Raw genomic sequence first — 15,452 nt, forward strand, 5'->3', positions numbered from 1 at the left:
TACGAATACAAACAATGCACGACGTTCAACCTGTCATATGTTGAAGTTTTAAAAACAATATTTACAGTAACAATGAGAAATTCTACATCAGTTATATGATGACAAATCGGCTAGATATTCCTTCAGTTCAAGAATATTGATTTGTAAAGAACAGTAATATATTTTTGTGAAAAGAACTAAAGATGACAAAATTTCAGAGGTTCTTCGCGGGTGCTACATGTAATAAAATGCAAGTTGTTGATGATGTGATTGACCTTGATGAAATGACCTTGGGTCAGGGTCATGACACATCTTAATGTCATGAGCATCCCTTGTCAACTCCATATATGAATTTCTTATATTTCTTTATTAAAACTGTATGAACCCGACACAAAATGCCATGTTGATGATGTGATTGTGACTTTAGTCAAATAACCTTGGGTCGAACTGGCACATCCTTATGTCATGAGCAAATAGTGTGCAAAATATGAATTTCTGATATTTCTTTCAACATTAAACAGAAAATTTGAGCCAAAATTTGATGTGAGATACCGGTAATGACCTTTCATATCCGTGGACAAAAAAAATTGAAACCCTTAGCATTGCAGGCTAGCCTGATGTCAATTTCAATAAACGATATAACTACCAGGGGTAATTGTATATAATCAAGAAATACTTAATCAGTCAATCAGTACTTGTCTTAAGTAATTAGAATGGTATTAACACACATGTAGATCATTGCAAAACAAAGACTTTGCAAGTCCCAACCTTCTGTTGCATCTCCTGCTTTTGGTCCTGTAGTTTCAGAATAAGGTCTTCATTTTCACACTCATGCTGCTGTCTCAACTGTATGGCTTCCTGCAGACTGAAAATGGGAGAAAAAGGTAGGTTAGGATCAATTGGAATTCTATCATGAAGTTTTACAAATTCTGAACAACTTTTTTACAAGACTTACACACAACTTGATTTTTTTCACACCCCCTTCTGGATTGAAAAACCTCTTGGACAGAGTGTTACAATTCACTCCTTGAACTGTCTCCCGAAGCCCCTCATTTGAAACTTATGTCTGGGTAAGGATAAAACTACTACACCTCAATCTTTTCCTTCAATTTCTCTACTTAGGAACATGGTAAAACTCAACCTTTCTTGCCAACTCTTTGGTTGCTGGCTTTGCTCTGGGTACTCACCCTTTGATCTTCTTTCCCAGCCCCTGATTGCTGGCATTGCTCTGGGTACTCACCCTTTGATCTTCTTTCCCAGCCCCTGATTGCTGGCATTGCTCTGGGTACTCACCCTTTGATCTTCTTTCCCAGCCCCTGATTGCTGGCATTGCTCTGGGTACTCACCCTTTGATCTTCTTTCCCAGCCCCTGATTGCTGGCATTGCTCTGGGTACTCACCCTTTGATCTTCTTTCCCAGCCCCTGATTGCTGGCATTGCTCTGGGTACTCACCCTTTGATCTTCTTTCCCAGCCCCTGATTGCTGGCATTGCTCTGGGTACTCACCCTTTGATCTTCTTTCCCAGCCCCTGATTGCTGGCATTGCTCTGGGTACTCACCCTTTGATCTTCTTTCCCAGCCCCTGATTGCTGGCATTGCTCTGGGTACTCACCCTTTGATCTTCTTTCCCAGCCCCTGATTGCTGGCATTGCTCTGGGTACTCACCCTTTGATCTTCTTTCCCAGCCCCTGATTGCTGGCATTGCTCTGGGTACTCACCCTTTGATCTTCTTTCCCAGCCCCTGATTGCTGGCATTGCTCTGGGTACTCACCCTTTGATCTTCTTTCCCAGCCCCTGATTGCTGGCATTGCTCTGGGTACTCACCCTTTGATCTTCTTTCCCAGCCCCTGATTGCTGGCATTGCTCTGGGTACTCACCCTTTGATCTTCTTCCCCAGCCCTTGGTTGCTGGCAATGCTCTGTATACTCACCTTTTGATCTTCTTCCCCAGCCCTTGGTTGCTGGCATTGCTCTGGGACAGGGCCTCCTCCTGGCTGTAGATCTGCTGCTGTAGTGTTGAGTTCTCCTCCGTCAGTCTGCTGTTCTGGAACACAAGTTCCTGGATCCTGTCCATGTACTGCTGTACCTCATCAGCTGACACTCCAAACCCAACACTCCTACAACAATATATATACAGTGAACAGAAAATGAATGAAATTCCTCAAAGTAAACCTATACTGTGGTTTCTATAATATTTGTGGACATCAATTTTTGTGGACTTATTAAAAATCAGCTTCAAAGACACGTTAACTCATGTGCGGCAAACTAGAAATCGTTAAGATGGTGACCATCTCAAAGGGCCCTTACTAAGGATTAACATTAGCCTAGATGAAAAGCTTTCAGAGAATTTTGCTTTGACCTTGACCTATGATTAGGAAATTTTCCAGCTGGTAGAGAACTGTTTTTAAGCTGATTGCTCACCTTTAACCTCAACCTTTTTTTGGCTTAATCTGAGCAATGTTAAGCCAATGAGATAAACTTTTTGGATAATATTAACTGAATTTCAAAGAAATCTGCCATGACCTCCACATTTGACCTAAAGATGTTGTTCAAGGTCACTGCACACCTTTTACCCAAAAGCTATGTTTCTGTAAATCATGAGGCAGATGGGGCTTAGGGGAACATATGTATGCTATTAGAAATGTTCTTGAGTTGCCTGATATGACCTTGACCCTTTCCCAAGAAACTCTATATAAGGTTGTTACACACCCTTTGACCAAAGGCACTCTGTGGGTGAAGTATGAGCCAGATCTGACCAAGGTGAGAGAATATATGATCTGGACAAGGATTTTTCACATAACTCTGCTATGACCTTGAACTTTGAAGCACTGCACATCCTTTACTCAGAGGCACTCTGTGAAGTACGAGTCAGACTGGGCCAAGGGGAGAGAAAATATGCTCCTGACAAGTGATATCAGATGGACAGATGGATGACAGGCTGATCACTAGAGACAGTCTGCTGTTTAATATGTTATTATAAATTGCACTTAAATGAGTATCTAATTCTGTAGATCAACTCAACACCAAAATCCACAAAAAATAGTATTCAGTGAAAATTGATGAAACCACAGTTTAGAGATGAAGAAAATACTAAACACAACAAAAGGTTTTTGTGAATAACTTCAAAACATATATTTCATTTGGTTTGACACCTTCTGGCATTAAGTTATAAATAGTGTATAATTATATTGAAATATAGACTTACAATTTGTCATCTTGTTTGTCAAATCCTGCATTTGAGCTTCCTCCTCGATCTATCACAAAAAATTATCAAATAAGTAAACCAGCAAAAAGTAATTACAATTCAATGCACACAAAATTTTGAAACAAAAAGAGAAAGTTATTTTATTCAAAAAGCTACACTATGTGTATACTTATCATTCACTCAGAAACATTTACATGATAGACTGTGAGCGCATTTACATTTTCATGAGACAGACTGAGCTAGTAGACTCAATTTACATGAGATAGACTGTGAGGGCATTTACATTTTCATGAGACAGACTGAGCTAGTAGACTCAATTTACATGATAGACTGTGAGTGCATTTACATTTTCATGAGACAGACTGAGCTAGTAGACTCAATTTACATGAGATAGATTGTGAGTGCATTTACATTTTCATGAGACAGACTGAGCTAGTAGACTCAATTTACATGAGATAGACTGTGAGCACATTTACATTTTCATGAGACAGAGCTAGTAGACTCAATTTACATGAAATAAACTGTGAGTAGTCTTACATTTACCTGGGACAAACTGTGAGTACATTCCTCTTTATATGAGACAGAATGTAAGTACACTCCATCTATATCAGATAAACTGTGAGAACACTTATATTTACATGAGACAGACTGCAAGTCCACTAACCTTCCCATTAATTAGACAGAATGTGAGTACACTTGCCTTCACATGAAACTTTAGGAGGACAGAGATGCTGGACTGTGAGTTTTTCACCATGAGATAAACAGCAACTCAGCAGACTGACAGGGCACTCACATAACATGAGATGGATATCTTGGACACTCATTTTCATAATATGGATATCTAGGACACTTAAATGAAATGGATATCTAGGACACTTATTTTTATGAGTTGTCCTACAAGGACACTCACTTACATGAGACGTCCTACAAGGACACTCACATGAGACGTCCTACAAGGACACTCACTTACATGAGACGTCCTACAAGGACACTCACTTACATGGGGCGTCCTACAAGGACACTTATTTACATGAGGCGTCCTACAAGGACACTCATTTACATGAGGCGTCCTACAAGGACACTCATTTACATGAGACTGGCTATGAGGAAGCTTATTTGTAAACTAAGATGGGCTAAAAGGACACTTATCTGTTAAAATGAGATGAGCTATGAGATACTCACCTCTAAACGAGATTGGCTATGAGGACACTCAGTTTCTTGAGATGAGCTACGAGGACACTTTATCAAATGAGATGATCTTAGAAGACACTTTCTTACATGTGATTGGCTATGAAAACATATGAGATGGGCTATGAGGAGACTCACTTTCCTGAGATGGATATCGAGGATACTCACCTTTAGATGACACTCGGTTTGCTGGATCAGAAAGAATATCTTCATATTCAGAACCCCCATCACTACAAATACAGAGAATGTAGAAATGAATTTCATGTATTCAGATCAAATAGACTCATGGTCATTCATACTGATTTGTATGAAGTTTGATTTGATCAAGTCAGATAATACTGACCAGTACAAGACTCACAGAAACATGGAATTCTTTTATAACAAATTTATTAAATTCATATACATATGCTAGGTCACAGAAGATTAAGTGCAAAATAGTTCAGATTATGTTCACCTCGTTTTAGTAATATCTAATCAAGAAGAAGATCATCTTAAAAATTCCAATTAACTCACATGTTTACCATGTCTTTTTCTGTAAAATTATAATTGTTAGCCACACAACACATTTACTATGTATAAAATGTCAACAACTTTACGCACGGAAAAAAAGTTCCTAAAAGATAAACAAACATATCATTTTCAAACCTGTTTTATAAATCCTCCCCTCATTTGAGCAAGATGCCTGTTGTCTATTGTCATTACCGGTACATCATTATATATTATGTTGTAGATATCTATACACATTGTAATTTACTAGAAATGTTATGGACATACAATAAACAAGTACCGGTATTTCACATGTTACATGCAATTACCCTACGTTATCTTTATATCTTTGTGAAAGTTAATTTTTGGGAGTTTTGACCCCCCCCCCCCTTTTAAGAAATTCATAATGATTATCATATTTAATATAAAAGTTACCAAAAATAGGTCTTGGAACTCTTTTAACCCTGGCGGAACTCTTAACCCTAGCAAAAAAGATCTGATTCTTGGCCTGGCTAATGCAAAACAAACAAACAACAACAGAAATGCTATTTTGAGCACTTAGCTTAATTAGAGAGCTAAAAAATCAAGATCAAAACATTTGTTAGGAAACAGTGGTTTGAACTCCACACAGATACCACCAGTTTATCACCTGACTGACTTGCTTGACCTGCTGGAGGTGTTGGTCATACTAGTTGTACTAGCGGTACTAACAGTACTAGTGCTGCTCATCACAGACGGGTTCTGAATCTTAAACGAGTCCGAAAGAAAATGATTCATCTTCCGACTCTGAAGCGAGAACCGACGGAACTTTTGTCTTCGTTGATGTGCATCCATATTGAAAAGAGACTTTCTCCGGAAAACTAGAATAATAGTTTCCTTAGATTTTTGTCCACACCTTATGGCTATATCCTAGTATCTCACCACACAAATAATGTCATATATTTCAAACCTTTGGCAAGAATTCATCATGATCAAATAAACCAATACAACAACATCTCAAACTTCACTCAAGATGTCAAATTAAATACCTAAGATACATATAGTTCTCCAAGTTAATTATACATATTTATATCACAGAGTCCTTCAATTAACACAAATAACTTCCAATCATCAGCCAGCGTACGTCAATGAACCAATTACTCAAAGGGATCTCTTACAGTCTAGTTCTATAATTGTTTATTCTTACAGTCCAAGAACAAAATAGAAATCTCATATTTGGTAATCAAAATATACGTAAAACATCATCTTGTTCTCTGAATAGGACATCAAATAATTTCTCTCTGTAGTAGTATGAAAAACAATGAGGTGCTAATGGGTGACACATGTACATGCATGTATGTATGTATGTATGTATGTATAGCCTCTACCCGGTGAAGTTCAGGTGCTCAATGATAATCAACTAGTTCCATGTCATTTTCATTTAGTATGTGCCACTGGAAATAATCATGGAAGTGTCTTTGCAATATAATAATTGAATACTGCATTACTGCATTTGGTGTAGACATCTAGTGTTAATTTGAATCTATTGGCAGCATCAAATAACTTTACCTGTATGATCTATTTTTCAATCTTGCATTACATTGTATTGGTTAACGAAGTCACAAAACCCTATGAGATTAATTATTAACTTTAATAAACATGTAATACCATAATTTTAATGAATGTTTAATAAATACATGATATAAAAAATGGAGGTCAATAAATATTCCGTCATTGTTTCAAAATTATAATAAAAAATGATTTTTATAAAGACTCCTCCTCGTCCTTCCAAGACCCCAGATTTTTGAGGATGATACTGTTTGCTGTCAAGGGAAATTACTGGTATTTTACCCGATTTTATTCTTGCCCCTTTCGCCTTTGTTGAATTTAAGACTGGGCAAATTCTAATACATGTATCTCACATTATCCCTCTGTAAAAACAACTGTGTCTGGGCGAATTCAAGACGGAGCAAAACTGCTTGAAGGTTTAGAAGGGCAAAAATTCCACAGTGTGAAAATAACCTCATATGTTGTAATGTACACATGATACAGTAATTTAGTTCCTCATTTTATACATATGTAAAATCATACATAATTATGTATTTGTTGAATTTGCACAAATATGATCAATAATGAAGCCCAGTAGTAGTATTTATGAGTTTATGACCAATATTTAGAAACAACTAATATTTAGCATTATCCAGCTAATGTAAACATAGGCTCTTCAAACAAGGCTTAAATTATTAAATTTGTTTAGAGAAAATCAATGAATGCATTGATAGTAACCTAGCTTTCATCATTTGCCATCAAAGATTAATATCATTTATCATTCAATCCACACAGCTATCACCTATTGAATTATGAATATTCCTTTGCCATTGACACTGAACCCCACTTAAATACAACTTACAATAAGATACAGAGAAGTCAAATAGAACCTACATCAGAAAACTCAACTGGCGATCAATGAATTATCAAAATAATCCTTCAAACGCAAATGACAACCTAATGCAACATAACGTTAACTGTATAGTATTCTTTATAATGCTAGTGCAAAATGTAGATACAACAGATGGACATAGATGGAAGAAACTTCATGATCCTCAGGCCAGTTTTCATAAACCATGCAAAATTTAACCCCAACGAATGAAAGTTGATTTTAATTAGTGTATGACCTTGAGAGGTCTCCAATACATGTACCTGACATTTTTGGCCCCCTCTTCTATACATGTACCTGACATTTTTGGCCCCCTCTTCTATACTTGTACCTGACATTTCTGGCCCCCTCTCCTATACATGTACCTGACATTTCTGGCTCCCTCTCCTATACATGTACCTGACATTTTTGGCCCCCTCTTCTATACTTGTACCTGACATTTCTGGCCCCCTCTCCTATACATGTACCTGACATTTCTGGCTCCCTCTCCTATACATGTACCTGACATTTTTGGCCCCCTCTTCTATACTTGTACCTGACATTTCTGGCCCCCTCTCCTATACATGTACCTGACATTTCTGGCTCCCTCTCCTATACATGTACCTGACATTTCTGGCTCCCTCTCCTATACATGTAACTGACATTTCTGGCCCCCTCTCCTATACATGTACCAGACATTTCTGGCCCCCTCTTCTATACCTGACATTTCTGGCCCCGCCCCGCTGCAGGTGCTTGATCCACTTCCACATGATCTCCCGGTACTGCTCAAGGGTCAAGCTTGGGTCACCGCCACTAGGGTCAGCCAGTCGCATCAGGAATGACAAATCTTCTTCACTCTTAGAAAACAGAATGTTAATTTTATAACACGATCAGATTTTGCTCATGAAACATCATTTAAAAGGATTAGTCATAGTTTCATTTAGCATGTTTAAGAGAGAGTCTGAGGCAAGTAAAGTATCAGCATCGGTAGTAAATTGCCTAAAGAATTTCATGGAACTAACTTTTTCAACAGAATTTATGCGGAAATAAGATTAATCAGTCCAAAAGTACTGCAATTTTTTTTGTGCCATAAATTGCAACTTTTTAACACGTACAAAACTGTAGCTCCCTGGTCATCCACCTGAATTTTTTTCAGACTAGAAGCTACAGACCTGCAGCTAGAACAATTTTATCATTTTCCCCTCCTATTGTTTAACAATATGAATACAGTAAACTTGGTTATAGTGAAGTCCTAGGAACCAGTTGATTTTCTTTGTTATATTAGTAATTCTTTACATCCTGATCCATATAACGAATTCATAATAATAACTATAGCGAATTCACTGTAAACATGTTTTCTTTTACAAGACTACAATTTTTACTAATTGAGGCTTAAAATAAAAATACATTACTTTGATACCTTAAATAATCGGATTGTGAAATAAAAACTGCAAAGAAATTCTTTATAAAAGTGTAAAATTTGGCTATTATTCACCTCTACAGGACTTAAAGTCAGTTCGCTATATCCATAAATTCGTTATATCCAAATTCGTCGTAATCGCAAAATTTTGCAAAGATTTGTTAACAAAATTACAGGGGACTCAAAAAAACTTCGCTATATCCGAGAATTCGCTATATCCGTGTTCGTACTAAACGAGTACTAAACGAGTTTTAATGTACACATGTTTATTTGTGAAAAAAACTGCATGGGACAAATTATACTTACTTCACCAAAACTGGTCTGCACCCTAAGGTACTGGATGATGCGTGACACAGGGACATAGCCACTGCCTTCCAGATCACTGGTGCGGAACAAGATGTCCACATGCTCTATCAGATCCTGTTCTGAAATGCCCGACTCATCCGAGGAAAACAATTCCTCATCGGTGTCCATTCTAAAGTAGCAAAAATAAGAACAAACATTTTTTAAAAAAATAGACAAGTAGAATAATTAACAAACATGCAAATATCAAACACTCTTGTAAAATAAAGAATAGAAAAATCCACACTTTGCAAAAGTTATGTCCCTTGGTTGCCACCTGTGGAAAACCCCATATACTTCTCACAGTAGCCTTTGTAGTTTAGGGGTTCATAACTTCAAAAAATTGGTTTCTGTCTGCATTTTGTTTGCCCAAAGGCTATAAATGGGGCTGCCCATACATCAAAGTCATTAGACCAATCCATACTTTACAAAAGTTATGTCCCTTGGCCGCCATCTTTGGGGAAAAACCCATATATTTCTCACAGTAGCCTTTGTAGTTTAGAGGGTTGTAACTTCGTTATTTAACACTAGAAATCCGTTTCCGCTGTGAATTTGAATTGCCCCAAGTTGGGGCAACCCACACATCGAAGGAATAAATTAAATTCCAAGAGATTTCTTCACAGGACACCCAAATATTTGGTTGCATAAAGAAGGGAAAAGTTGTTTTTTCCCTTTTGACCTTTGGGTTGACCCCGCAAAGGGGAACAACTTTTGCAAAGTGTGGATTGGACTTGTTAATTGCATGCAACACAGGAAGCCCAAATAATTTGGTAGCATAAAGAATGGGTTGTAAGCGGTTTTTTTCCTTTTGACCTTTGGATTGACTATGCAAAGAGAAACAGCTTTTGCAAAGTGTGGATTGGTCTATAACATTAGTCAGTGTTTAAATTGTAGTTGGGTATGACGTTTTAATTATGTGGATTTTTTTAACAACTTCAGTCGAGTCCCATACATTTTTTAAAATTTCTTTTATAAGTATAAAGTTATTGCTATTTATACACATTTATCAGGTCGATATGTGTCTAAGTACACAATTCAGGCAGAACATTTCAGATTATAACTGTAAGGAACGTGCATGTGGACACAATTTTTTTAACAAACCTGACTGACGTTTTGCTTATGCACTACATTCTCAAGAATTTTTCTTCATTTTCTCTATCCAAAACAGTTCAACAATCCTTATGTTTTGACAGTCAAAAATTGTCATAAATAGGCCTATTGTATCGATAATATTTTATAATATTTTATAATATTTTCTAGCGCAGACGACCTCGTATTTCGCGCTCCTTTGTCAGATCGAACTTTTAAGAATATCGATCCCGAACTGTAAAACGGGACACTTCCACAATATGCACTTGTTAAATTTTCGCTAAATAATTCCTTTACAGGCGCGGAACTTGAGGGGGGTCATGGAGTCCTGATCCCTTTCAAAATTCATAATTATTTAAAATTACATAAAAAATTAACAACAAATATGCCTCGGACCCCCCCCCCCCCCGGGCAAACTCAAATAACCGTCGGACCCCCCAGTGGAGAAATGGTGTACATTTTACTAATTTGCATAGCGGCCATATTGTTATCATAATGGCGATTTTCATTACAATAGAATATATAGAAATGAATGAGAAAAATCACAAATTATAAAAAATAAGTATTTCGGAAATATTTTCTTCTCATTTGGTTTTGTCATTTACATCATCCGGGATTGGAATGTGCTTGTTTTGTTTACATTAGATATTGAGATGGCGGTTCCTTTTGAATCTGAAATATCGAAGCGGGGCGTTGTAGGAATAAAGTGTGTTTTAGTGTTGAAAGGCGTCATGAAGGGATTTTGGAATTATTTTTAAAATACTTGCCATTCATAGGTAAAGTAGTTCCTCATATATTTACAAAGTTTACATTGCAAACTATTTTTTTTTTTTTTTTATAGTTGTGTCAGAAATTTAGACTCAAATTAAAAAAGTCTTGTCGGTTCCTTTTTACTTCCAATTTAGCATTTTCAAGACTTTCTCAGTAAGCCATCGGACTTGCAACTAGGCATTTATACAGTCTTTATATTGAATCATTAGGCATATTGCATATTTTTGATTAAGAATTATCGTTATAAATTGAATGATTTTTTTCATTTTATAATTTTATTCGGTTTCAAGCTGATATTTTTGGCTGTTTATCTATTTATTTACTTATTTTAGCCGGTAAAGTCATATTTTTTAGATTATCTATGGTTGGATAGAGAGGTATTCAAAGTGAATTTTAAGTGTGAATCACTGATTGTGGTGACAAAAACATACACAGATAATCTATTCATTGCCTAAACACATGTTCTCATTCAAAAAATGAAAGTTTTGACGTAATAACACAAATTTCATACATAAAAGGTATGTAATTTTCATTCGTAAGGGAGACAATTTGAAGACATAAATATTAATGAGAACAGTGTCACGTGACATTTAGCTCATGAATAAAGTGTACGTGATTTCTCCATATGCTAAAAAGTTCTAATTCCGCGCATTTTTTATGTAAAGAGATATTAGAAATAGGGAGATCAAAATGGATTTTTTTTTTTATGGCAACAGCCAGTTAGTAAAACGTCTGAAAAATTAAAATATTGATTTCTCAGAAAAACCAGTTGATTGATATAGCATACATTGTACAATGTACGTGGATTCATGACCAATAATTATCTAAATTCTGAATACGTACATCCAAAGCTTTATCATAGGCGGATCCAGGAGGGGTAGGTAGGTCCGGGGGTTGAACGTACCGCCCCTTGCTCTGGAACATATCATGATTTTTTAAAACACTGAGAGAGAGAGAGAGAGAGAGAGAGAGAGAGAGAGAGAGAGAGAGAGAGAGAGAGAGAGAGAGAGAGCTTGAGCTTATTTAAAGAATTTTTATCCATCAATAATCTAAATACATTTATTACATGTGTAATTATCTTTAAAAATGCTTTAGAAATCGCCCATTTAAATATTTCCGTACAGCACGTGGACTTTAACTATGATTTATTTCCTATTATAAACAAAACCCTATCCATATTTATAATTGAAGTGAAGTTACATTGTGAACACGAACTTCACAGACTAACAAGTCGTCTGGGAAATTTGTCGATATTAATGCAGATTAAAGTACATAATAACTAAAATACTTTCACCAGTTTAGAATTTTTAATCTTTACAATATTTATTTAACAAAAAAAATACGTTTTAGATATTTTTGGAATTTTAAAATCCTCTGCGAAATTTAAACTCGTAGTTTACAGATATCCGGCTTTCGATTTTGTAAACTAATAACAATAATCAGCTTATCTATCTAGTCTATATTCTTTAAATACTGCTGATCCATCTCACTCATGTAATTATACATCCAACTTAAACAGTTTATAATTATTTATTTGAATGTTTTAATCATGCATATACGTGTATTGGTTAATTTGTACAAAAGGTTTTATGTAATCATATTTTTTTTCCAATATTTTTATTTACTTTTTCTGATAGAGGCAAAATAATTGCTTTTTTTTAAATAAATAACATAACAGATTTGAAAAAGATTTATGTTTCATTTGGTATTAAAAGCATATTATATACATTATATTTAGCATTACCAGTATTTCTCTTAATAATTTTATGCATCCTATTTTTAAAAAATGCTATCGTTTATTTGTTTTCATCAAACTATTCTGAGGTAATTAATAACAAATACATTTAATTGTGAAAACAGACTATAGCCCCCCCCCCCCCCCCCCGATCACTCAGGTGTGAAAATCAAAATGTTGGCCAGGTCGGAATTGAGAATTTCAGGATGTTGGCTAAGTGGGAATAAACCTAGTGAACGGTTTCTCTAACCCACTGCGCTATGTGACAAATTTGGAAACTATTTATGAAATTATAGTTGATTTTATTAATTGTTTCTTCTGATAAATAATACGTAACAATACGGAGGTAACCCATGGCACCTTAAACGGACTGCTGACCCCACAGCCAGACCTCCGAGTATACATTGTAGTACTAGTTGTAGATACTTGTACAATGTACTTTAGCAACCTTCACATTTATGGAGAAATTAGCTGGTCCCTCTGTGTTACGTTATGGTCAACAGTGTTGTTAATTTGCGCATATTAATAACTTGAATGTTTCATTAAACTTTCAGGGGTGGCATGCAAATAAAATTCCAAGGATACCATTAAATCATGTCCACAGGTGCTCGAGGACAAGCCCCCCCCCCCCCCCCCCCCCCCCCCCCGACCCCCGATTTAGACCTCCGGGGAAGTTGACCTTTTTGATAGAAATTTCTCCAAAGTCAAGTATATAACATGTTCCATATCCAATATCTGAAAATTAATTAAAAATTAACGATTTATTTAAAACAATCCCAGCCCGCATTTAAAAAGAGGATTTGCGGAAGGGGGGGGGGGGGTTACAGTAATCGTTTATTTTCGTTATTTTTTAGATATATATTAAAATGTGTATATGACGTTAGGAATTTCTATCAAAAAAGTCAACTACCCCAGGGTTTTAAATCGGAGGGGGGGGGGGGGGGCTCCTGTCCTCAAGCACCTGTGGTCATGTCACCAAATGAATCAGAGAGTGAGAGGCATGGCGGACCGGGCGGGATTCACACTGCTGCTGACCATGAGTGACCGGGGAATCGATCTACATATACATATATATTTCGTGTGTGTATTGATTTTCTTCTTGAATGAAGCTATATAATACGAATTATTATTCTCATTTTAAACTTTGTAACTAATCGAATAGTTCTATAATGCGAACTAGAGAATATATACATGCATGTAGGTTTATCTTGTTTTAGTTTTGTTTTGGGTTTTTTTACACTAAATAAAGGCACACGGGTAACTGTTATGTGGGAATGCATGAGTGAGCAGCAATTGGAATTAAGTAAAATTTTCTATAATCAAAATATGTATAAGGTATACTGTTTATATACTATCCATCTTAACATTGTAACAAACGGCGTATGAACAAAACCCTACATGTAGGGCAAATTAACTGTAGGTTGATTTTGATATGGTTATTATACATTTACACCACGTACCGTTCATGCTCAATATACATATACTACTTCTGCTACTAGTACTAGTACTAGTACTACTACTACTACTACTACTACTACTACAAGAGAGAGAGAGAGAGAGAGAGAGAGAGAGAGAGAGAGAGAGAGAGAGAGAGAGAGAGAGAGAAGGCGTCTTACCATGACGATCTGCCACTAAATAGCACTGATACAGTTAATCCTTTAAACTCCAACAATATCTTATATTTTAAAAATTCCATGCTGTAACAATGCACAAAAATATGACCATCGTCGGTCTTTATATTTGCACTTCCGATAGAACAAAGAACTTTTTGTGAACTAGTATACATGCAGAAGCAAAAAGTGTATGAGCAAATGAACACATTGACAATGATGAGGAGATCAACGATCGGGAAGATTATGTACACACAGGTCGATAGCAATTCGATTTTCAGACGCGGGTCGAGCAAGAGAAACAAATTTAAAACGGCAGGTATACACTGTCATATCTCCCAGTATATCGATCTATAAAGGTGCATGTACATATGGAAAAAAAAGCTGCTCGAATTAAAGTTGACATCCGATGATTTTCCTCCCTGATTAATTTTGTGTGCAGCATATTAATTTATCGGAAACTGTTGACAATTCACAGGAAATTAAAACTGCGTGGTTTTAAAATGTGTGAAGAAGTTGTGTAATTTTACGTGTATAAAATCAATATAAAATTCATATAAGCACTAAATTGTTTTTGTAATAACCCCCCCCCCCCCCCTCCAATATAATACGAGGTTACGGATGGAGCAAACTTCATCGCAGAAGCAAGTCTGTGTAATGTGTGGAATAAAAAAGTTCCGTGAAAACGCCGATATATTTTTGTCAGAGTAATCTTTTAATTGGGGGAGGGGGGGGGTGGGGTCAGAAAGACTTGTATCGGTAATTTAACTTTGAATTGAATACATGAATTTTCCGGGGGGGGGGGGGGGTTCCGGTCCCCCTAGTTGGCCACACCCACCCAATAAATCCGAGCATTTCAAGTTAGAATTTCACGATTCCACCTTTGAGTTAACTGCTTTAATTGTCGTTGAACTTGTTTTACATCAAGAGATTGGGAGTCTATATCCTTATTCTCACAGACTGTAGCGTACATGTATAAAAATTCTACATTTTGTTTTCTTTTCTATTAACAGAATTTGCGTATCATAAGCAATAAATGTGTTCGTATAAATATTACCCAGCTTTTCAATCAAAACAAATGTATGCGATTTCAAAGTGCAAATTCACAAAAGTGTCAAGTAATTTTTTTCTGCAATGATCGCTACATTCAGAACCCGCATTAATCATCAAAGAAGGCATTTTATTATTTATATTAACATCTTTCTTTTAACAAATTTATAAATTGATTACGAAA

At 36.1% G+C, this 15,452-nt stretch overlaps 1 protein-coding gene across 7 annotated transcripts in view; it reads right to left on the minus strand.

The window, feature by feature from the left end:
* LOC105334848 (inositol 1,4,5-triphosphate receptor associated 2) overlaps positions 1-14,386 on the minus strand; it is a 56,705-nt gene extending 42,319 nt beyond the window's left edge. For 3 of the 7 annotated variants that reach the window (XM_066070569.1, XM_066070568.1, XM_066070565.1), the window contains exons 1-7: positions 10,115-10,270; positions 8,978-9,146; positions 7,972-8,108; positions 4,539-4,600; positions 3,183-3,231; positions 1,909-2,094; positions 748-844 (exon numbers count right to left, since the gene is read on the minus strand). In XM_066070569.1, the coding sequence (XP_065926641.1) occupies positions 748-844; positions 1,909-2,094; positions 3,183-3,231; positions 4,539-4,600; positions 7,972-8,108; positions 8,978-9,145 (699 nt within the window). In that variant the 5' untranslated portion in view covers position 9,146; positions 10,115-10,270. Of the gene's footprint in view, positions 1-747; positions 845-1,166; positions 1,325-1,908; positions 2,095-3,182; positions 3,232-4,538; positions 4,601-7,971; positions 8,109-8,977; positions 9,147-10,114; positions 10,271-14,224 lie in introns of those variants that run through there. The other 4 variants (XM_066070570.1, XM_066070567.1, XM_066070566.1 and 1 more) reach the window with 3 other exon arrangements.
* Between the last annotated feature and the right edge of the window lie 1,066 nt (positions 14,387-15,452).

This window comes from Magallana gigas, chromosome 9 (genome assembly GCF_963853765.1).
Source record: "Magallana gigas chromosome 9, xbMagGiga1.1, whole genome shotgun sequence".
Classification (NCBI taxonomy): domain Eukaryota; kingdom Metazoa; phylum Mollusca; class Bivalvia; order Ostreida; family Ostreidae; genus Magallana; species Magallana gigas.